General features: G+C 34.5%; 1 protein-coding gene across 1 annotated transcript in view; it reads left to right on the top strand.

Annotated features, from left to right (window-relative positions):
- Positions 1–24443, top strand: part of LOC111151585 (BRCA1 interacting protein C-terminal helicase 1) — a 181593-nt gene that overhangs the window by 36892 nt on the left and 120258 nt on the right. Inside the window, 2 exon segments of the mRNA XM_022509662.1 lie at positions 20026–20316; positions 22605–22826. Of these exon segments, the coding sequence (XP_022365370.1) occupies positions 20026–20316; positions 22605–22826 (513 nt within the window).

Here is a 24443-nt window from a genome sequence, read left to right as displayed (position 1 = left end):
TGCATTAATGGTCATTTTGCTATCTTCAGTCTGGAACAGTTCCTGAGTCTTTCCTTGACTTCATGACCTTGATACGTAAGAAGATCATAGCCTTTGTAGAATGTGTCTCAATTTTGGGTTTTATCGTAATTAGGTGAAGGTTATATATCTTTGGGAGGAATGTCACAGAAGCAATGCTTGCCATTCTGCGATTCTACCAACTGCATTCTGTGAGGTGGCAAATAGTTTCATTTTGTTATATTAATGATGATTACCTTGATAATTTGATTAATGCGATGACTGGAAGGCATCACTGTAAAGTTATTTTTTTCCTTTTATAATTAAAGAGGAGAGTAATTAATAATTGTGGAGAGAAACTCTGGAACTTTATAAATAACATTTCCTCACTAAACATTCAGTTTATTCATTTTATACTTTTATGGACTCATGATTTCCCATTTTATTCAGTGGGTGATAATCCATTATATGATTTATTTAGATATTCAAGTAGGAGTTTACTTAAGTTGTCAGTGTATTTCTGACACATGTCTTCATTCTTGGAGCATTTCCTTACTTTCTGGCACAAGATGTTCCAGGCTTATATTATCTTTTCTCTGCCCCAGGACTGGATTCAGCCATTTTTCTAGGGAGCCCTGGTTCCTTTTGGCATATTTAGAAGCCAGGTTTTGGCATATTTAGAAGCCAGGTTTTGAGTGTTAGTTTTGTTCATTGCTGTTGGGATTGCTGTTCACGGCCCTTTCAGCAGACAGAGCTAGGAATTATGTGTGTGTGTATGTGCAAATATACACTCATATGTATTTATATTTATACTTTTTCTATCTGTATGTTGAAAATTATGTGTTTCTATCCATACATCCAATTCCATTTCAACACCAGAGGGTTCATTCTAAGTTTCTCACTTTTTATTTTTTTAACTGAAAAACCTTGTTCCCAGTTCTTCAAAAACTTAAATGGAATTACCATATGTTCCAACAATTTCATTTCTTGGTATGTATCCAAAAGAATTGAGAGCAGATACTGAAACATATACTTGTATACCAATATTCATAGCAGCATTATTCATAATAGCCAAATAGTAGAAACAACCTAAGTGTCCTTTGAGAGATGAATGGATAAACAAATGTGGTATATACATACTATGGAATATTTAACCTTAAAAAGGAGGGAAATTCTGATATGTGCTGCCATGTAGATGAACCCTGAAGAGATCATTCTAAGAGAAATAAGACAGACACAAAAGAACAAATACTGTATGATTCGCCTTTGAATTTTCTTTTCCAGTTATGTGTTTTTATTATAGAAATAGAGTTCTTTTTTGTGTATTGACCATGTAAACTGCAACTTTGCTAAATGACTTTTTGGTTCTAGTTGATGTTGGGAATATTGTGGGACTTTGTAAGTACACAGAATTGTACATTTACATTCTCTAGTAAACATTTTACTTCTTTTATAATGTTTGGCTTTTAATGTATTTTCTTGCCTTATTGCAGTGGCGAGGATATATAGTACAAGGTTGAATTAGAGTATTGACAGTGGATATCCTTGCCTTGTTCACATCTTGGGGGGAAAGCATTCATTCACTCTTTCACCATTAAATATGATATTTGTTATCAGTCTTTTTTTTTTTTTAAGTATTTTATTTATTTGACAGAGAGAAATCACAACTAGGCAGAGAGGCAGGCAGAGAGAGAGGAGGAAGCAGGCTCCCTGTGGAGCAGAGAGCCTGATGCGGGGCTCGATCCCAGGACCCCGGGATCGTGACCTGAGCTGAAGGCAGAGGCTTTAACCCACTGAGCCACCCAGGCACCCCTGTTATCAGTCTTTTGCATATGTCTTTTATCAGGTTAAGAAATTTTTTTTTTTTATTCCTAGGTTGCTGAATGTTTTTATAAGGAGTGGATATTGAATTTTCTCTTTTAAATTTTATTGCATCTCTTGGTAGGATCATAAGATTTTCCTCCTATATCCTGTTGATATGGTGAATTACAATGATTGGGTTTTGGTTGTGGACCTAAACTCACATTCTTGGGGTAAAATTCACTTGGTCATTGTATAAGACCCTTTTTATATATTGCTGGATTTGATTTGCTAAATTTGCTAAGGCTTTTTGTGCATGCAGGTTGGATATTAGTCTGTAATTTTATTTTTTATAATGGCTTTGGTTTTGATATCAGGGTAATGCTAGCCTTATAAAATGAGCTGGGAATTACTGGTATTACTTCTTCCTTAAATTTTTGATAGACTCTACCAGTGAGGACTTCTGGACCTTGCATCTTATTTCTGGAAAGGGTTTCACTTACATATTTAATTCTTTTTTTAATTAAAAAAAAATTATTTTAGAGAGCCAGAGAGGGAAGAGGAGTGGGGGTGAGGGAAGGGGCAGCGGGAGGAGAGAGAATCCGAAGAAGGCTCCACATGAAGTGTGGCGCCGCCCCACGCAAGGCTAGATCTCATGCCCCTGAGATCATGACCTGAGCTGAAATCAAGAGTCAGAGACTTAGCTGATTGAACCACCCAGGTGTCCCTACACATTTAATTCTTAAAATAAATATGGGGTTATTCAGACTTTCTCTTGCTTTTTGAATTGGTAATTAGTATTTCTCAAGAAATTTGTCCATTCCATTCAAGTTTTTGAATTTATTGGCATACTGCTCAAAATATTCTCTTTAAGAAAATGTCTGCAGGATCTGTAGTGATGTCTCTTCCTTTCTGATTTTCATACTTTGTTTCTCTTTTATGATCAGTGTAGGCAGAGGTTTATAAGTTTTATTATCTCTAAAAAACAACTTTGTCTTTTCCATTTTCTGTAAAGTTTTTCTATTTTCTACTAGGTTGATTTCTGCTTTTATCTTTATTTCCTTTGTTTCACTTTGGATTTAATTTGCCTTTTTTCTAATTTCTTCAGGTTTAAGCTTAGATAATTGAGTTTGGACCTTCCCCCCACCCCGCCCCTTCTCAGACAGCCATTGAAAGTTATACATTTCCCTGTAAGCACTACTTTATCTGTATCACACAGATTTTGATGTTAGGTTTTTTTTTTTTCCTAATTTTTTTTGTGATTTCTTCTCTGACCCAAGATTTATTTACAATTCTTTTTTTTTTTTTTAAAGATTTTATTTATTTATTTGACAGAGAGATCACAAGCAGGCAGAGAGGCAGGCAGAGAGAGAGGAGGAAGCAGGCTCCCCGCTGAGCAGAGAGCCCGATGCGGGGCTTGATCCCAGGACTCTGAGATCATGACCCGAGCCGAAGGCAGCGGCTTAACCCACTGAGCCACCCAGGCGCCCCTTTATTTACAATTCTAAATAAACCTACTAAGTAGGTGTTTTTTTCCACAGATATTTTTCTCTTACTTCTAATTTAGTTTTGTGGTGCTAGAGAACATATTCTATATGATTGCAGTTCTTATATTTTTAATGATCGGTTGGTAAATGCTCTGAGTTCTTGGTGAGAATATGTATTCATTTATAGACTACTGCTCACTTATTCAATATAGTCATCTATAAATGTCAGGTCAGTTTGGCTGATTATGTTGTTTATGTCTTTTGTATTACTGATTTTTTTTTTTTTTTTGTCTATTTATAAATTAAGAGAAGAGTGCTGAAGGCCTTATAATCATGGATTTGTGCTGCTTTCAATTCTATCAATTTTTACTTCTTAGATTTTAAGTTTTGTTATTAGGAGTATACACATTTAAGATTATGTCTTCCTGATGATTTAACCCATCTGTCATTAGGAAAATCTGTTCTAAAATCTACTTTGTTTAATATTAATATAACCACTCTAGCTTTTTATGCTTAGTGTTGCATAGTGTTTTTTTTCCTTCTACTTTTAACCCATCTGTCTTTACATTTAAAGGATAAATAAATACATAAATGGACTTCTTATGCATAGTTGAATCTTCCTTTTTTTCCCCCCCAATTTGACAATCTCTGCATTTTAATTGGAATGTTTACATGATTTACATTTAATGTAATTATCGCTATGGTTGCTGTATGTTTTCTATTTGCCCCATTTGTTTTTTATTCTTTTCTTTCTGCTCTCTTTTTGATTAGTTGGACAGGTTTTAGGATTCTATTTTTGCTTTCTTTTTTTTTTTTTTTTAAAGATTTTATCTATTTGACAGAGAGAGATCACAAGTAGGCAGAGAGGGAGAGAGAGAGAGAGAGAGGGAGAAGGAAGCAGGCTCCCTGCCTAGCAGAGAGCCCGATGCGGGACTCGATCCCAGAACCCTGAGATCATGACCTGAGCTGAAGACAGAGGCTTAACTCACTGAGCCACCCAGGCAGCCCCTATTTTTGTTTTCTTAACTATATCTCTTTTGGGGTTACTCTCAGGTTTATAATTTACATCTCAAATTTGTCACTGTACTTTAAAATTTTTACTTCACATATAATGTGTAAGAACCTTCTACCACTATACTTTCATTTCCACCCTCATCTTTTGTGCAATTTTTGTTATATATTTTACTGGATACACACAGTATTTTTTTTAATTAATTGTTTTTATTAACATACAATGTATTATTTGTCCCAGGCATACAGGTCTGTGAATCATCAGGCTTACACACTTCATAGTACTCACCATATCACATACCGTCCCCAATGTCCATAACCCAACCACCCTCCATAACCCCTTCCACACAGTATTTTATTACTTTTTTCAAATCATCTGTTATATTTTTAAAATATTTATTTATTAATTTGAGAGAGAGAGAACACAAGCGGGAGAGGCAAAGGGAGAGGGAGAATCTTAGGCAGACTCCACGTTGAGCACAGAGCCTAACAGGGGGCTTGATCTCACAACTCTGAGATCATAACCTGAGCTAAAACCAGGAGATGGATGTTTAACAGACTGTGCCACCCAGGCATCTCAGTTATATTTTTAAAATTTTAATATTTTTATTGAGATTTTATTTTTGTAGGGCAATTTAAAGATCACAGCAAAATTGAAGAGAAAAGTACAGAGATTTCCCATATATTCCCTACCCCTACCTACATGCATAGCCACCCCATTATCAACATCCCCCAACGGAATGGCACATTTATTACAATTAATGAAACTACATCAGCACATCCTAATCACCGAAAGTCCATAATCTATATTACAGTTCACTCTTAGTGTTGTATATACAATGGGTTTGGACAAATGTATAACATGTATGCATCATTATGGGGTCATACTGAGCATTTTTACTACCTTAACAATCTTTTGTGCTCCACCTATTCATCATTTCCTATCTTCTCTGAAAACTCCTGCAACCCCTGATCTTTTTCCTATCTCCATAGTTTTACCTTTCCCAGAATGTTACGTGTAGTTGGCAGTCAAATAATATGTAGCCCTTGGTTTGGCATCTTCTTAGTAATATGCTTTTAAGGTTCCTCTGTTTTTTCATGGCTTGATAGCTCATTTCTTGGAATGCTGAATAAATATTCTATTGTCTGGATGTCCCACAATTTGCTTATTTGTTCACCTGCTGAAGGGTTGGTTGCTCCCAAGTTTTGTATGAATAAAGTGGCTATAAAGATCTTTCTGCAGGTTTTTGTGTGGATATGTGTTCAGCTCCTTCAGGTAAATACCAGGGAGTATGATGGCTGAATCTTACAGTAAGAGTATATTTAGTTTTGTAAGAAATTTCCAAATTGTCTTCCATTATGGCTATACCATTTTGTATTTCACTGACAATAAATGAGAGTACATGTTGCTCTCCACGTTCTCATTAGCATTTGGCGTTGTCAGTGTTCTGGATTTGGCCATTCTAATTATGTGTGTAGTGGTATGCCATTTTATTTTGCATTTCCCTGATATATGATATCAAGCATTTCTTCATATGCTTATTTTCCATTGTATATTTTCTTTGGTGAAGTGTCTAATGAGGTCTAAAGGTTAGGGATGCCTGGGTGTCTCAGCTGGTTAAGCATCTGTCTTCCATCTCAGGTTATGATCTCAGGGTCCTGGGATTTGGATTTAGCTCCTCATCAAGCTCCCTGCTCAATGGGGAGTCTGCTTCTCCTCTCCCATTGCCTTGCCCCACTGCTCATGCTCTGTCTCTCTCAAATAAAGAAATAAAATCTTAAAAAAAAAATAAAAGGCCAAAAAAACCTCATTTTTAATTGGGTTGTTTGTTTTTTTCTTCTTAAGTTTTAAGAGTTCTTTGTGTATTTTGGATAATAATAATTTTTTTTAAAGATCTTATTTATTTATTTGACAGAAATCACAAGTAGACAGAGAAGCAGGCAGAGAGAGGGGGGGAAGTAGGCTCCCTGCTGAGCAGAGAGCCGGATGTGGGGCTCAATCCCAGGACCCTGAGACCATGACCTGAGCTGAAGGCAGAGGCTTAACCTACTGAGCCACCCAGGTGCCCTGGATAATAGTTTTTTATCAGATGTATCTTTTGTAAATATTTCTTCTAGTCCAGTTTATCAGTTATTTCTTTCATAGATACTTATATATGTATATGTACATATATATAATATTTTAGTATTCTAAAAGTATTTATGTAGTATATATATATATTATAAAGGTAAGTTGCACATAATACACATACACACATGAATACATGTTACCACTCTTGCAAATAAGTTATGAGTAAGGTTGAGTATCTTTTCAAATATCTAGTTATTCCTTTTGTCACTTAGATTTTTCGTCTTTTTCTTACTACTTTACAGGGTTCTTCAGTATAAATTAGACCTTTATGTTGTGAATTGCAAAAATTTCTTTTTTTTCTTTCCTAGTTTGTTATTGTCTTTTGTTTTTTTTTTTTTTTTTTAAGATTTTACTTATTTATTTGACAGAGAGAGACACAGTGAGAGAGGGAACATAAGCAGGGGGAGTGGGAGAGGAAGAAGCAGACTTTCCACAGAGCAGGGAGCCCAATGTGGGGTCCTGGGATCATGACCTAAGCTGAAGGCAGATGCTTAATGACTGCACCACCCAGGCACCCCATCTTTTGACTTTTTTATAATGATTTTTATCATGCAGGAAATTTTTATTTTATGTATTCGAATTTGTCAGTCTTTTATGGCCTCTGGGTTTTGGTCATACTTAGAAGGACCTTTCTTACTCAGGTGATTTAAATATTTTTAAGTTGTTATATTTAAATCTGAAATTTATTCTGGTAAATAGTAATGTGATATGAATATGTAACTTTTTCCCCCCCTTGGATTACTACCCCATTATTCCAACATCACTTACTGATAGTTCTTTTCCCTACTAATTTGAGATGCAACTTTTATGACTTTATGATATTCTAGATTCCTTAATGTATCTGGTTCTACTTCTGGACTTTCTAGTTTCTTTTCCATCAATATACAGTTTCAGTTATTGTACTCATTAATATTTTATGTGTCTAGTTCTTCCTTATTACCTATTTATTTATTGTTTATTTTTACATATATATTTTAGAATTAGACTAGCTAAAAATAAATTCTTGACATATTTTATAGATTATTTGGAAGAGAGTTGAATTCTTTATGATGTCTTTCTATTTAAGACAATGTTCTGCTTCCATTTTCTTTGTTTTTTTTCCTAATTTTCTTCAATACTGTTTAAAGTTTTCTTAACTTTTTTTTTCAGGTTTAATGAGGTATAATTGATGAGTAAAATTCTAAGATACTTAAAGTATAAATCATGATGATTTGATATATGTATAGGTTGTAAAGGGATTTGCTCCATCTAATTAGTAAATCCTGTTAACTCCTTCAGTATATTTTTAAGTTGATTCCTGGGGAATTTATCTTTTATTTCTATATAATTGGGATTTTGTTCTTCAGTTACATTTCCTAATTTGATATGGTTTTATAAGATTACTGATTTCTCTCTAAACTACACTTACATTTTTTTTTTTTTACCAAGCCACATTAATGAATTCTTTTATTTTAATAGTTCCAATAAATTTTCTCCGGTTTTCCAAGTATATAATCATATTTTCTGTAAATAGTGCCCATTTTACCTTCTTTGCAATTTTATATATTTCCAACTTAAATGTAATCATAGTAAGATAGAAGAATCATATTTATTGTCCAGAATAGGACACTTTTGAGAATGAAGGTAATGGGGGGCATTATTAATAATTAAGCTGAAGCAACAGATTTAAACTGAGATTGTCCTAGGCACATTGGGAAGTAATGGTAATCATTGTCTTCTTTGAAATATTAATGGGAATGCTTCTAGGGTTTCTTCATAAAGCATGACAGTGGCTTTTGAAAATTATATATACATCATATCTGTAAATCTATAAATATATTAAATTATACAAGTTATATATGTATATGTAAATTATATATTTGACTAATATATTAATTTTACATATAATTTTTTTGTCACGGTTGAGAAGAATCATTCCTATTTTACTCAGCATTTTCATCAAGAATGAATATTAAACTATGGATATGAATATGATTTTTCACATTTTATTTTTTAATATGTTAACTACATTAAAAGATCCTAATACTGGGGCACCTGGGTGGCTCAGTGGGTTAAAGCCTCTGCCTTCAGCTCAGGTCATGATCCCAGGGTCCTGGGATCGAGTTTCGCATAGGGCTCTCTGTTCAGCAGGGGGCCTGCTTCCCTCTCGCTCTCTCTCTCTGCCTGCCTCTCTGCCTACTTGTGATCGCTGCCTGTCAAATAAATAAATAAATAAATAAAAATCTTTAAAAGATCCTAATACTGAATTATCCTTTTGTTCTTGGCTTTTTGGTTGTGTGTGTGTGCGCGCACACATGTAGAAGAATCCTATTTCCTATTAACATTTAGAATTCATTGTTAAAATATTCATATGTGAATGGACTTGATCTCTTCATATTTTTGGTTAGAAAAAGTATATCCAGATTTGCTTTAGGATCAATGTACTTGTTTTATAAAAGGAATTTGTAGGGACACCTGGGTGGCTCAGTCAGTTATGTGTCAGCCTTTGGCTCAGGTCACAATCCCGGGGTCCTGGGATTGAACCCTGAGTCAGGCTCCCTGGTCAGTGGGAGCCTGCTTCTCCCTCTCCCCCCACTGCTCGTGCTGTCTGTCACTCTCTCTCAAATAAATAAAATCTTTTAAAAAAATGAATTTGTAAATTTTCTTTAATAATATTTCATTAAGGAAATTTCATTCACAGAGAAGAGGACCATTATAATGAACTTCAAGCTTGTGCCCATTACTCAGCTTTTATAATTATTAATATTGTGCCAATTTGCCTCCCCTATTTGTTTTATTTACCCTTTGCTATTTTTTTTCTTTTCTTTTTTTTGAGAGAGATGAGAAGAGGAAAGAGTAAGAAACCGAACTTTTTTTTTAAGGGTTCTGTTGTTTTGTTTTGTTTTGTTTTTTAAGATTTTATTTATTTATTTGACAGACAGAGATCACAGGTAGGCAGAGAGGCAGGCAGAGAGAGGGGTAAGCAGGTTCCCTGCTGAGCAGAGAGCCCGATGCAGGCCCGATCCCACCCTGGGATCATGACCTGAGCCAAAGGCAGGCGCCCACTGAGCCACCAGGTGCCCCTTTAAAGGTTGTTTTTAAGTAATTTCTACATCTAACGTGGGGTTTGTTCTCACAACCCCAAGATCACAAGGTGAATGCTCCACCAACTGAGCCAGCCAGGGGCCCCAAAAGGGGCTGCTTTTATTTTTTTAAATTATTTATTATTTTTTAAAAGTAACTTCTACACCCAGTGGGGCTGAAGGACTGAATATTTTATTTTTAAAAATTTTTAAAGATTTTATTTTATTTATTTGGCAGAGATCACAAGTTGGCAGAGAAGCAGGCGGGGGGGGGGGGGGGGGGGGGAAAGGCTCCCTGCTGAGAAGAGAGCCTAATGCGGGGCTAGATCCCAGGACTCTGAGATCATGACCTGAGCTGAAGGCAGAGGCTTAACCCACTGAGCCACCCAGGTGCCCCTACATTTTAATGGGACTGGAACATTTTAAAGCAACTATTAGACTTCACATATATTTACCCATGCATAATTTAGCATATATTTCTAACATTTTAAAGATAATATTACTGTGGTTTAGGAAATTAACAGTAATTCTTTGTCTAATACCCAGTCTGTTTACAATTGTTTTTGATTGTTTAAAAAATGTTGTTTTAGAATTGGCTTTTTAAAAATCAGAATCTAAACAAGGAAATTGCATGGCATTTCTTTTAAGAGGGATGCCATTTACTTGTTGAGAAAACTGCATTATTTGTCTTGTAGGATTTCTTATATTCAGGATTTGTTTGAATTTATCCTCGTGGTATCATTTAAGATAGAGCTTTCCCCCCAAATTTCTAGGAATGTTTCCCTAGTAATTAGATTCCCTAATCTAAATACTCCAAATACAAGTTCTTGGAAAGTGAATCTTACTGGTCTTGCTTTGCCTGGGAGTATTTTGGGAATGGTCATGTGTTACTAGGTCCACATTTTTAGCAGGGGCTATAGATGATAAACTCTTTTAAAAATTTTATTTATTTGACAGACAGAGATCACAAGGAGGCAGAGAGGCAGGCAGAGAGAGAAGGGGGGAAGCAGGCCCCTGCTGAGCAGAGAGCCCGATGTGGGGCTCGATCCCAGGACCCTGGAATCATGACTTGAGCCGAAGGCAGAGGCTTTAACCCACTGAGTCACCCAGGCGCCCCAGATGATAAACTCTTTTAAGAATATAGGGTTGGGGGACGCCTGGGTGGCTCAGTTGGTTGGACGACTGCCTTCAGCTCAGGTCATGATCCCGGAGTTCTGGGATCGAGTCCCGCATCGGGCTCCCAGCTCCATGGGGAGTCTGCTTCTCCCTCTAACCTTCTCGCTCATGCTCTCTCACTGTCTCTCTCTCAAATAAATAAATAAAATCTTTAAAAAAAAAAAAAAAAGAATATAGGGTTGGGGCATCTGGGTGGCTCAGTCGGTTAAGTGTCTGATCTTGATTTCGGCTGGGGTTGTGAGATTGAACCCCCTTTGGCTCCACACTCAGTGCAGTCTGCTTGTCCCTCTACCTCCACCTGCTTAAACTCTCTTTCTTCCAAATAAATAAAATCTAAAAAAAGAAAAAGAATATAGGGTTGTGCACATGTCTAAAGAGGTGCCTAGCACAGCATCTTTATCATGTACACTAAATTCTTATATACGTAAAAATACCATTCTTGCCCATCTTCCTTTCCATATAATTTTGGTTATTCTCACTAGTTTATATTCCAGATTAAATTTAGAAACTGTTGTAGTATTTTAAATATACATTGATATCGTAGCTGCTAGCCACATGTAACTATTTAAATTAATTAAAATTAAAATGTAGTTCCTTAGTTGCACTGAACACATTTCAAGTACTCACTAGGCCCATGTAGTTGTTAGTGGCAAGTATATTGAATAGTATAGATAAAGAGCATTCTATCATTGCAGAAAGTTCTGTCGGGTAGTGCTGCTTTAGAGGCTTGTATATCGATAATAACTTATTCCTTTTTTAATGCTCATGAAAGAGTAAAAAAAAAATCTATTTTGTGTGAGTTTTGCTTGTAGCATTTTAGTCAATTATGTAGGAAAGGTATATCACAGGATAGCTTTGTTTTCTCATTTAAAAAAGTTCATTGAAGGAAGTTTGAAAAATATTAAGTATGCAATTGGATTAATTTTCACCAACCAAATAATCTTTTTAACACATTTTCTTTCTGGGTTCTATTTGATTCATGTCTGATTATTTGACTTTCACAATCATGTAGTTTTGTTCAAGAAGAGCACATAAATTTTTTTCTAATATCACATCAAGAGATACATTGATTGGGGCACCTGGGTGGCTCAGTTGGTTGAGCCAACTGCCTTCGGCTCAGGTCATGATCCCAGGGTTCTGGGATAGAGTCCTGCATCGGGCTCTCTGCTCGGCAGGGAGCCTGCTTCCCTCTCACTCTCTCTGCCTGCCTGTCTACTTGTGATCTCTCTCTCAAATAAATAAAATCTTAAAAAAAAATAAAAAAAAACAAAAGAGATACATTGATCCCAGTTTGTCTGACCACTGTATCATTTGACCATTTGGTTAGACTGGTGATTACCAGGTCTCCATGATAAAGACAGATTTTTCTTTTGCAGTTAATAAGTAATCTGTGGGGTGATATTTGGAGGCTGTGTGACTATCTTGTTCCCCAACAACTTTTTACTCAATGATTTTACCATCCATTTGGGTAGCTTTCAGGAATCAATTATTACATAGGAGTTACAAGATGGTAATTTTAGAAACTCTTTCATTCTGTTTACATACAATTTTTAGCTGATATTCTTTAAGGAAGAGCTTTCCCTTTCCCCCTCATCATCTTTGATTCTTTTTTTTCTTTTCTTTATTTGTTATAAACACCAGGTATGTCTCCTGAAGTTGGCCCATGTGACTTACTATACTTTGAGACTTGTTGCTATAGGCACTTCTGTGTAAAGGGCTGTTAAACCAAGAGAATTTTTGCTTTATAGCAGTTGGTCATTTTTTATCATGTGATTATTCTTAAAATGAGAACTTTTATAGACCATAATTGTTATAAACTTAGGTAAAAAATTATACCACTTTGGATCTTTTTTTGATTAATTCTACTGAAACATAAGCTTTTCAGAAACTGGGGCAACTGTGTTAAGGAATTCCCATTTACACCAGGCAAGAAAGTAAACAGTAAGTGGAGAGTAGGGTAACAAACACTTACGGTATCAAAAAACAACCGTGAAAAGGATCTGTCTTAATGTGCTAGCCCATTGCAGTTTAACATATTGCTTACAACCTTCACAATAGAATTTGAGTGACTTCAGTTACACATTCCAGGAGACTGGCAGTCTGTTACAATCAGAGTCTGAACTTTAGAGCAGGCTAATTTACAGCGATGGGATGAAGAAAGTTGTGGATTTATATTACACACTCTCACCTGACACTGTATCTGATCCCTTACCAGCTGATTGACATCTTGAATGAGCTCTTTGAAGCAAGTTCCAGCTTAATTAAAACGTTTGCTTGGTTAGCAGTGATCTGTGAAAGCCCGTGATAAATATTGAATCAGGTTCACCTGCTGGTTGCTCTGAGTGGATAAACAGCTGCTTTGTGCAGTTTAATCATGAAACTGGCAGTAGAGTACTACTGTTTGAATTTTTTAAAAAGAATAGTTGAGAAGGTATAGTTATGTCACTTTTGCTATCTTACTAGAGTGTGTGCTTATGTGAGATTTTGCACAACAGGCATTCAGTACCTGTTTAGATGGCTTGGACAATAGCAATTGGTTGATAAAGATTAACAATAAACCCTCTTTTTTATGTCTCAAAGATCATAGTATAATTCTACCTTCATTGGCTTTTTACCACTAGCTTTTTATGTGCATGGCATTCTGAAATTAAAAAGGGTAATATTTTGTATTTTTGCCAAGTTAAATGGTAGGTGAAAATGAACTTACTAAGGCTTTGTTTTGATGTGTAAGTTTATGAGTTCCAACTTTTCCACAAATTTATTATGTATTTTATAACAACTTGAGGAACTCTTTTAGATTTTTTTTTTTTAATCTGTGAAATGGAGTTAGAAATAAGCAGTGGCAATAAACTGGGTGTTTTAGAATTATGTTAAAATTAGGTAATTAACAAACATAAAAGATAAATGAATTTACAAGCAGTGGAGGAACCTTTGTAAAATTGCCTTCTTTGGACTATCAGCTTGTTTATTCCTTTACCAAATAAATGTGTCTGGCCAAGTTGGTTGTAAAGAAAATGCGGTTTCCATTTGATTTTCATTATGAAATCAGATGTACATTCTGGAAGAAAGCCCTCACCCTGTAAGTCACAGTCTTCTTGAGCACACGAGGAAAGTTTGGACTGACTTTCTAGAAATGCACACAAAATTGTGTTTGTAGTTTCTGGGTGATCTCAAACCCTCTCTTCTGTAACAGTTCATGGATCCTAACTTAAAAACTTATTTCCTAATAAATGAGGTTGAAATATTTTGGTCAAGAGGTATTAAGATGAAAACTATTCTGTGTTAATAAGCAGCTGAGGAAGAACCGGAAGGGACTGTATTTGCTGTGCTCGATTTCTTTTGAATATTTAGCATTTTTTAGGTATATTGCCCATTACAATTCTTAGCTCTACAGATTATCTCCTACAGTGGGGGTTCCTAATTCTGTACCTAAAGTTTTATAGTTTTATTCCTATCATCAGTTTGTTTGGAATTTTAGGGGGAGAAAAAAATTTAAGTTATACTCGGTCTGCTCAACCTTGTTTTTTTGATGTTTATCTACTTTGATACATGCTTTTTAAAATAAAAACTTTTTTTCATTACATTTTTGTTTTTTTCATTACAGATAGTATTCTATTGATTAAAAAAACCCCACAATTTATTTATCCATTCTTTTTTGATACACTTAGCTTGTTTTCCTCACTATTTAAACAATGCTGCAAAGAATATCGCTATTGTATCTGTTTAATGTGCAAGACTTTCTCTAGTATTTATACTTAACAGTGTCATGCTGGGTCAGAGTGTCTTTGTATCTTTGATTCACTAGATCACCAGTTTGCTCTACAAAGTGGATGTGCCACTTTATATTTGGGTCAGCAGTGTGTGAGAGTTGCTTCAAATCTTCTCGAACACCCTATCTGATGGATGGGAAATGGAATCAAATTATGGTTTTAATTTGCATTTTCCTAATTAGTAATGAGGTTAGCATTAAACTATATATCTTTTCTGATGTTTATTGGCCTTTCAGCTTTTCTCTTCTGTGATTCTTTTGTTCTTGATCATCTTTTGGATTTGTCTTTTAAAATGAATTGTTGGAATTTTTCATATGTTACAGATACTGGTCCTTGGTTATATGCAGAGCAGATATCCTTTCTTAGTCTATGCTGCCTTTTTTCTTTTTCTTTTTTTTTTTTTAATAAAGGGAAGTGCAGTTTTAAATAGAAATTTTACACCCTAATGAGATTGTGTCTTCAGTCATTGTGTTTTTGGTGTATTGTTTAAGAAATCCTTTCCCACATTGGGATCATAAAGATACTTTCCTGTACAGAGTCAGAGACCTTATTTACTACAAAACATAAAATATTGACTCTTTGGCCCTTTACAGAAAAAGTTTGTTGATGTATGCTTTAAGGAGTCTCTTAATTGAGAGGTGTTCCCCCCCGCCTTGAGGAACATAATGTAAATCCTGTTAGAAAATATTTGACTTAAAGTCAACTAATAAATTAAAATGTTTTTTTTTATCTGAATTTTATGCCTTACCCTTAGGAATATTTTATAATTGCATTCGGTAAATAATGCACTTGAGTACTAACTTTAAACAATTCTGTAATTCATGAGTGAAACTGGTAGTGATAAGCTCGAAAACCTGTGCTTTGTAGAACAATTAAAGAATGAAGCATTGTCAGTGAGATGAGGTAACCCCTGTCATTATCTTCTACTTGACTTGATATATCAGGAATTCTAATATTTCTTGAATGAATGAGATAGAACATATAAAGTGTTTAGCACAGGGACAGCCTTAATAAATGATTGTTATTATTAATAATGAATATATCAGGATATGTATTTGTTGCTCACAACTATAAAGTGGCCCAAATATTAGCATAACAAGATAATTTTTCTTTTTGGCCTTGAAAATCACAGATTGCCCTGTACTTTTTCCTTTACAAGCTAACATTTTTATTTCGAAGTAACTTTTTGATATGTGAAGAACTTCAAATTAGGATATCAATTATGCATCTATTGGATAACAACAGTGTTGTATATGTACAGTACTTGGCTTGGCGACATAAGTCACAGTCCATCAATTAAAAAAATTTTAAGTTATAGTCATATGCAAAATACCATGTTTAATGAATGAGTTATATAAAGAAATGTAAGGCATAGTTTATGTCCTCAAGGAATTTACAGTGTGGTTGAAAGACAATACAGATATGGAAAGTTTCAGAAAAGTATGTAATTATTTTATGGACCTAGTTTTCCCTTTATTTCCTACAAAACTTCCTTTTAGTCTTTTCCCCTCTCTTTTATATATTTATTTTTTGCATCAATATACCCTTTTATGTCTGTGTTTAGAATTTAATTCATAGCCTTCTTTTAGAAGGTTACCTGATTTTTGAATTAGCAAAATAACTTCTCTGACAATACAATAGTTCATAGCTTTCCTTTATTATTTTCCATTTTTAAAATGTATTTAGTCACTGTGCTCATTTTTATTTTTCAACTATTTAACCATAGTTATTTCTTTTTTTTTATTTTTAAAGAGTTTGCTTGTTTATTTGACAGAGATCACAAGTAGGCAGAGAGGCAGGCAGAGAGAGAGAGAGGGAAGCAGGCTCCCTGTGAGCAGAGAGCCCGATGCGGTACTTGATTCCAGGACTCTGGGATCATGACCTGAGCCGAAGGCAGAGGCTATAACCGGCTGAGCTACCCACGTGCCCAACCATAGTTATTTCTTAATATATATATATTTTAAAGATTTCATTTATTTATTTGACAGACAGAAATCACAAGTAGGCAGAGAGGCAGGCAGGGAGAGAGGGGGAGGCAGGCTCCCTGCTGAGCAGAGAGCCTGATTCGGGACTTGCTCCCAGGACCCTGAGGTCGTGACCTGAACCGAAGGCAGAGGCTTTAACCCACTGAGCCACCTAGGCGCCCCTCTTAATATATGTTTTAACGGTTTTATTTATTTAAGAGAGAGAGAGAGAGAGCACAAGTGGGGTGAGGGACAGAGGGAGAAGCAGACTCCCTGCTGAGCAGGGAGCCCAATGCAGGGCTCAATTCTCAGACTTCAGGATCATGATCTGAACTGAAGGCAGATGCTTAACTAACTGAGCCATCTTGGTGCCCCTAGGCATAGAAATTTTTATATTGTTTTTGTGGGGAAAGGTTTGGGTTTTAGGAAGCCTATATGTTTTATCTTTCTTGACATTCAGATATGTTAGATGAAAATGAATACTTTTTAATTTATTCTCCACTTCCTCATGCAATCTCTATAAACTCAAAGGTCAAAAGCAAAAGGAAAATATATCTTTGAAAGATAAACCCAATAGCTGGTTAGCAGGAGAAATACTTAATGAAAGGTACAAAATTATTTAATTTTGTTCATTTATTGTTTAAAGACGGCTAGGTCAAAGTGTTTCAGAGAAAGAGTCCATAAAGTGTTAGCCTATTAATTGGATTGGAGGATATTAGGACTTCTGTCTTGACTGTTTTCAGTATTCTTTCTCTAGTTTTCTTACAGAATTGAAAATAAGTGATTTTTTTTTTAAAGATTTTATTTATTTGACAGAGATCACAAGTAGGCAGAGAGGCAGGCAGAGAGAGAGGAAGGGAAGCAGGCTCCCTGCTGAGCAGAGGGCCCGATGCGGGGCTCGACCCCAGGACCCTGGGATCATGACCTGAGCAGAAGGCAGAGGCTTTAACCCACTGAGCTGTCCAGGCGCCCCTGAAAATAAGTGATTTTGGTGCAAATAATTCCAAATGTCTTTTTGAAGCCTCTCTTCTCTTGCCACATTCAGTTTTTTCCTATATTAAATATGATTGTACCAAATCCTTTAAATAGAACTTCAATAGATAGTCACACCTGAAGAAATAATTCTTTAATATTGCAAAGGAAAAAGAATCAACTTTCTTTCTTAATTTCCATCTTCTACAATACTTGCCTAAACAACCACTAGAAAACCATGTTCTTAGAAGATATAATTACTTCAGACCACTGTAAGACATAATGAACAAAAACATGTTTAATATAGAATTAACCATAGCTTATAGTTTTATCAGTTATGGAGTGAAAACCAGATTTAAAGTACCTAAATAAAGCTGCTATAATGGGAAAAGTTTTCTGAAATTAGTTCTCGATCTTTTATTTTTGTTAGTTATAGCTACTATCATAACATTTTAAGATAGGGAGATCCTTTTTTAAAATTAGTAATGCCAAATTCATCCCTTTTAAAAAGTAAAAAAAAAGTTTTAATATAAAACAGCATTATGAAACTGTATAATAGCATCCCTTTTTATTTGAAAAAAATTATATAGGAGATATATATGTATGAGGGTCTGTAGGTTATATATTACATTATTTGTCATAGGTGGTTGACTCATTTTGTTTATTTCAATATTGTTTGGACTTTTGGTTAGAAAAAAGTGGAATTAAAATGAAAGGTTTAGGTGGTAAAGCTTTAAGTGGAATTGATGTTCAAAGTGTTTCATCAAAAAGGAGGTTTTCGAAGCCTTGAGAGAAGACCACTTTATTAGATTATTTTTATGCTTGGATATAATATATCCATATAGTATATAGCATTCCAATATTCAACTTAATATTCAGTATTTAATTTTTTATATCATAGGGAAGAGAAATAGTATAATTGAGTGAAAAGATTAAAGGGATTGAAAAGTAAACTAATTCTGCTACCTAGAGTTATTTTACCTCATTTACTAGGTTAATTAATTAATGTGATCATTGCACAGGCCAAAAAAATTCAGTCAGAGATATCATGATATAATTTGCATTCCATTTTCTGTATGACCATAAATTGTTAGATATTGCAACATATGTAACATAAACCACATGTCAGCTGTTTCCTGCCTCACTGTTGACAAGAGCTCCATTCATAACTCTTCTTTTTATCCTTTCAGTGAATAAGTAATTATTCAATATAGAAGGCAGGATATTTGGAACTGGCTATTTAATGTGGCAGCACTCTGTAATGAAATCTGCTGCTACTGGCAACTTGAGAGGGGAATGTAACAATTCCAGCATGACTGTAACTTTATCTTCTTTGACTGACTGTTTATTTGGCACATCAGTGAACCTTTTATCCCAGTGAGTGACAGCTCCAGAAGGGTCACATTTACATCCATTCTATCATGTATTGTAATATTTAATGGCGGACAAGGTTGAGCGAGACTGGGAGTAATTTGAACTTGCTTTTCCACCGAGTTGAGGCTAAAAGACAGCTTGATCCCCAGTGTTGTGGTGTAACATGCAATGACTTAGCATTTGTTGATGAAGGCTACTCTTACTGATTATGATTAAAAAAAAAAAGTCTTCAGTTAAATGGTGTATTTGTTCAGTTGAACAAATTCTCTTAAGCTGCTGTGCTATTTAGCTTTTTTTCCCCATCAGTGACCCCTTCTGTAACTATTTCACAGTATTTCTCCTAAATTAAACTGCATTTTGTCTCATTTGTATAGTAATTGGGATTGAGGAGAGAGTAGTTATTAAGAACTCATGGTTCTAATGTATAGCATTAAATAGAATAGTTTTAAGAACTCATGGTTCTAATGTATAGCCTTAGATTTTTTATTTTATTTTTGAGTTGGGAAACAGAAGAGGAAAATCAGGTAAATTACAGACTATATTCCTGCTGTTCCATATGTTGTGTTTAAGGAGACATTTATCTAATTATTTTAATTATGGAACTGAATTATGAATAAAATTGTTCAGAAAAAGCAGTCCTGAAAAATTATACTCATGGATTTGAATTCCATGACAGGTAATCAAATTTCAGATGTACTTGTTCCAGACAAACAACCTGCCTTTATTAATACATATTAATAATTTGCATTCATTTGCATCCCTATGGTAGATAATATTTTTCTTATATTTAATGATATTTTAGATTTGACTTGATATTTCTATTTTTTGCAAGCTATATTTAAAATGCTCTTTAAAATGTTGGTACAGAATATTTGAATGGGCTATGCTGTGAACAAAAATAAAATTAACAACTCTAAGCTGTAGTATTACGAGTTTACTTGAAGCCTAAGCAAAAATGAAAATTGTCCTCCATTTTATCTTATTTTTATAATTAGAATTAAAACCTCTTAAAACATTTAGAATTTGAGTGTCGGAATGATATGTTAGAAAGCCATGCAAATGTGGAAACATTGTTTATAATTTTGAAGAGTGCAAGAAAACCAATTTGAAATGGAATTTGTATTTTTTTTCTTTAATGGCAAGTTTTAGATGATGTAATATCTTGACATTTCTCTTTGATAGTTGTGTTTTATTACTTACAGATTCTGATTTTGTGAGAGGTTTGATAACATTTTTTGTGGCATGCCAGACATAAATTGTCTTTTCTTTCCTTTGTTACAGACCCCTGGTCACTGTTCCAGGTGTTGTTGTTCTACTAAACAAGGAAGCAGTCAAGATTCCTCAAATGCCACTAAGAAGGATCATGGGGGGAAATCCAAGATACCCAAAATATATTTTGGGACACGCACACACAAACAGATAGCTCAGATTACTAGAGAACTCCGGAGGACAGCGTACTCAGGGGTCCCAATGACTATTCTCTCCAGCAGGGATCATACTTGCGTCCATCCTGAAGTAGTAGGTAACTTCAACAGAAATGAAAAGTGCATGGAATTGCTGGATGGAAAAAATGTGAGTAAAGTTATTTTGTTTTAGAGAAAAAATTAAGGCTGAAAAGATTCAATTTGCTCAATTTTCTACGCATTCATTTTCTGTTTTATATGTGTATTTCCCGTGATAGTCAAATAACTTACAAAAATCAAATTAATTGCTAGTATTGCTATTTTTTAAAAAGTAACTTTACCATAAAATCTTTCTACATCAAAAACTGATGACATACTGTACGGTGACTAACATAACATAAAAAAAAAAGAAAATCGTAAGTTTAAAATGACAGGTTTTGGTTCTAAAGCTTTGGGATATTTAATTCCTTGAAATTAATTCCCATTTTAGTCAGATATCTTCTTACCTCATTGAAATCCCACTACCAAAAATAGTCAGATATGGATGATGTCATAGGAGAAGATAAAGTATTTAAATAAGTTAGTTAAATTTAATCTAATTAATATATTTTATATATTTTAAAACTTAATTAGAAGATAGTTTATTTAGGGTCTCTTTCTGAGTAAATTTTTAAATGTTTTTTAGTTGAATGAGAAATATAATGATTATCCTATCTTGTAATTTTGATTAGTATAAACTTCTCTTTCAAAAAAAAGTTATATGAAATTATTAACTTTAAAGATATGTCATTGGTGGTTTTAAAGTATTCCAGGGAAATCTTGAATATGAATTTGGTCAAGGTAGAAATTGAGAAGTCTTTCTTAGTAAATAATTTTTTTGATGGTATTAGTTTGGTAGTCTGTACAGTTTAATAACTTGTTTAGTCTGAAACTGGCTACAAGTCTGGAATATACTCAGAATTTATTCATGAATAATGAATTGATAGTCTGTGAAATGATCAGTGATAAATTAATATATTTTGAAAGTTCTTTCACTAGTATTTTGTCGAACAGAATTGGTTCTACACAAAAGACTATGAGCCATAGCCCCTAGAGTTTCATTTAATTGGTATATCACCTTCTACCCATGTAATGTGAATAAGTTATTTTGTATTATGCATTTCTTTCTCCTTGTTTATAAATACTTGAAGATACCTGCTTTTAGTTATTTGTCTGGACCTAATTCTGCCTCAGAATGCTTAGCTCATAGCCAAACATGAACATTCTTTTTCTTGTTCTCAAGTCCTTAGGGTAATTTGGTATTGTAATGATGGCCAATTACAAAGTCACTGTAGGTGTCTATGCTTACTATGGCTGAATTACCAAAGCGAAATGATAAATAGATAACTGACAGTTTGAGTAAAAAGGAGTTTAAAGTGTGATAACACTTCAATTGACAGTCTCCCCTCAGGATTGTGTTACACTGCTAAAATGGATGAGCCATTCTGGTTTTGCTATCATTCTTCACAGGAGTGTCGTTCTAAGTGCCCTTAAAGTGTAAACTTTCTGATTTTTTGGCTTGATCCAAAGGCACATGTGTTTTTGTTCACTGTTTCTTTAACGAAAGTGCTCCTATACTGGAAAAGCAATGCATTTATCTGCTGAAAGTTAATTTTTGTTTCAATTAAGAAAAAATAATTAACTAGCACCAGAAATAATTCTACAAAATTATTTTAGGTATGGAAAAATATGTTTTTTGTGAAGATGAGATTTAATGGTTAATAACCATGCTCTCATTATTTTAATGTTGGGTCACATTTTATAGATGTGTCCATATATACTTATGTATAGATGAAGAATAAATAAAATACATCAAAATGTTACTAGTACATTCTTTCTGTTATAGAATTATAGATAATTTAGTGGAATTTTTGTACTCCTTTGTATCTTCTAGATATTTTATAGTGAACACTCTTTATTGTTTCCCCTAAGACATTCCTCTCTCCCTTTCTCCTTTCTTCCTTTCTTTTTATTACTTATATTTGATTAAGTAATACAGTCTCATGGCTCAAACTGAAAATATACAGAATTGTTTATAGAGAAAAATCTCTCTCACTCCTGTCCCCAAGTCACTTAAGTGTCATCTTTGAAAGCAACCAGTGATACCATTGTTCTTTTGTATCTTTCAAGAAATATTTTTGCCTAATATCACTTTATAATCAAAGCAAAGGCACAACAAGCATAATTAAAAACTTTTTTCAGGTTAATTTGGGGTATCTAGAGCTATACTGATCTGGAGCTCTGTCTGAGTCAACTAATAGAGTTTCTTTAAAATGGTGGTGATTATGGATACAGTATAATTTCTCTCCTGTAAAATCTTTGTGGTTTTAATGATGTTCTGAAAATACTGAGATAAACTTGTTTTATTCTTTTGTTCCAGCATTGATTCACATTTCAATAATGGCTGTTTATTTTTAGGGCAAATCCTGCTATTTTTATCATGGTGTACATAAAATTAGTGATCAACACACATTACAAACTCTTCAAGGGATGTGCAAAGCCTGGGATATAGAAGAACTTGTCAGCTTGGGGAAAAAACTAAAGGCATGTCCGTATTACACAGCACGAGAACTAATAGAAGATGCTCACATAATATTTTGTCCTTACAACTATCTTCTAGATGCACAAATAAGGGAAAGTGTGAGTAACTGTGTGAAAATTAGAACTTTTCTCCTATGTATTGGAATATGAATGATCAATGTGAAAGCTTTTAGATGTTTTACTTTTTACTTTATTTTTTTTGCTTTATATTTAATTTATGTAAATGTATAAGCAGATTAGGGTACTGAAAACATATACTGAGATGTATTAAAAACTGAATTTTAGATCTTATCATTTTAATGTCTAAAGTAATTAATACTTTTGAGGACCTAGTATACTTTTAAAGAGCTAGTACTGAGTGGGATTCTTTTTTTTTTTAAAGATTTTATTTATTTATTTGACAGAGAGTGAGAGAGAACAAGTAGGCAGAGTGGCAGGTGGAGGGAGAGGGAGAAGCAGGCTCTCCGCTGAGCAGGGAGCCTGAAGCGGGGCTCAATCCCAGGACCCTAGGATCATGATCTGAGCCAAAGGCAGCTACTTTAACCAACTGAGCCACCCAGGTGCCCCACAGAGTGGGATTCTGATGGGTTTTTTCAGCCTATAATAATGACATTTTGGGCTTGACAGTGTTTTGTTGTGGTCATTTATTTTGTGCACTGTAGGATGCTGAGCAGCATCTGGTTTTATCCACTAGACACTGGTAGCACCCTTAACAGCTGTCACAATCAAAAATGTCTCCAGACATTGCCAAATATAACCTGGGGGGCAAAATTACTCCCAGTTGAGACCCAATAATAAGTATCATTCCTTCTATTTATAAATGGTCAGAATTATTTTAAAACATTCATCTGAAAAATCTATAGTTTGAAGAACTTTGTGGGGAGAATATGTATACTATGTAAATTATGCTTTGTGAGATTTTGAGAAATGAAGTTTGGATATCGTATTTGTGTTTATTTGCATGGTTCTTAGAACCATCCAGTTGTTGCAGCATAAGAGAAAAAGTGAATTACTTGGGGGAGCCTGGGTGGCTCATTCTGTTAGGCATCTGACTCTTTTTGTTTTTTTTTTAAAGATTTTATTTATTTATCTGACAGACAGAGATCACAAGTAGGCAGAGAGAGAGGAGGAAGCAGGCTCCCCGCCGAGCAGAGAGCCCGATGCAGGCCTTGATCCCAGGACCTTGGGATCATGACCTGAGCTGAAGGTAGAAGCTTTAACCCACTGAACCACCTAGGTACCCTAGGCATCTGACTCTTGATCTCTGCTCAGGTCTTGATCCCAAGTTCATGAGTTTGGGCCCCACTTTGGGCTCCCCACTGGGCATGGAGCTTACTTAAAAAAAAAGAATAATTTCATATATTCACCTGTTATTTTTCTCTCTAGATCTGACTGCACAGCTCTCATTAGCTTTCTACTTAAACTTGATAGGCATTATTATATTTACTATTCCTGCTTTCCTCTTATTTGGTTTCCTCTTGGCTAGGCACCTTTCATTTGAGCCACTGTACATATCAATGCCAGGTCAGTCTTCCTAATATTACTTTTATTACATCTTTCTTCTGCTTGAAAATATATTGCACTCTTGGCTCATGAGTTAAAGTCCATATCTCTTATTTTATTTAATTTTTAAAATTTTTTTAAAAATGGATTTCAATTAATAAACATATAGTGTATTATTAGTTTCAGAGGTAGATTTCAGTGATTCATCAGTCT

Source organism: Enhydra lutris, unplaced genomic scaffold, assembly GCF_002288905.1.
Source record: "Enhydra lutris kenyoni isolate GAN:26980312 unplaced genomic scaffold, ASM228890v2 scaffoldscaffold26, whole genome shotgun sequence".
In the NCBI taxonomy this organism is placed as follows: domain Eukaryota; kingdom Metazoa; phylum Chordata; class Mammalia; order Carnivora; family Mustelidae; genus Enhydra; species Enhydra lutris.
Note: the sequence above shows the minus strand (reverse complement) of the source record. Positions and strands in the feature narration are given on the sequence as shown.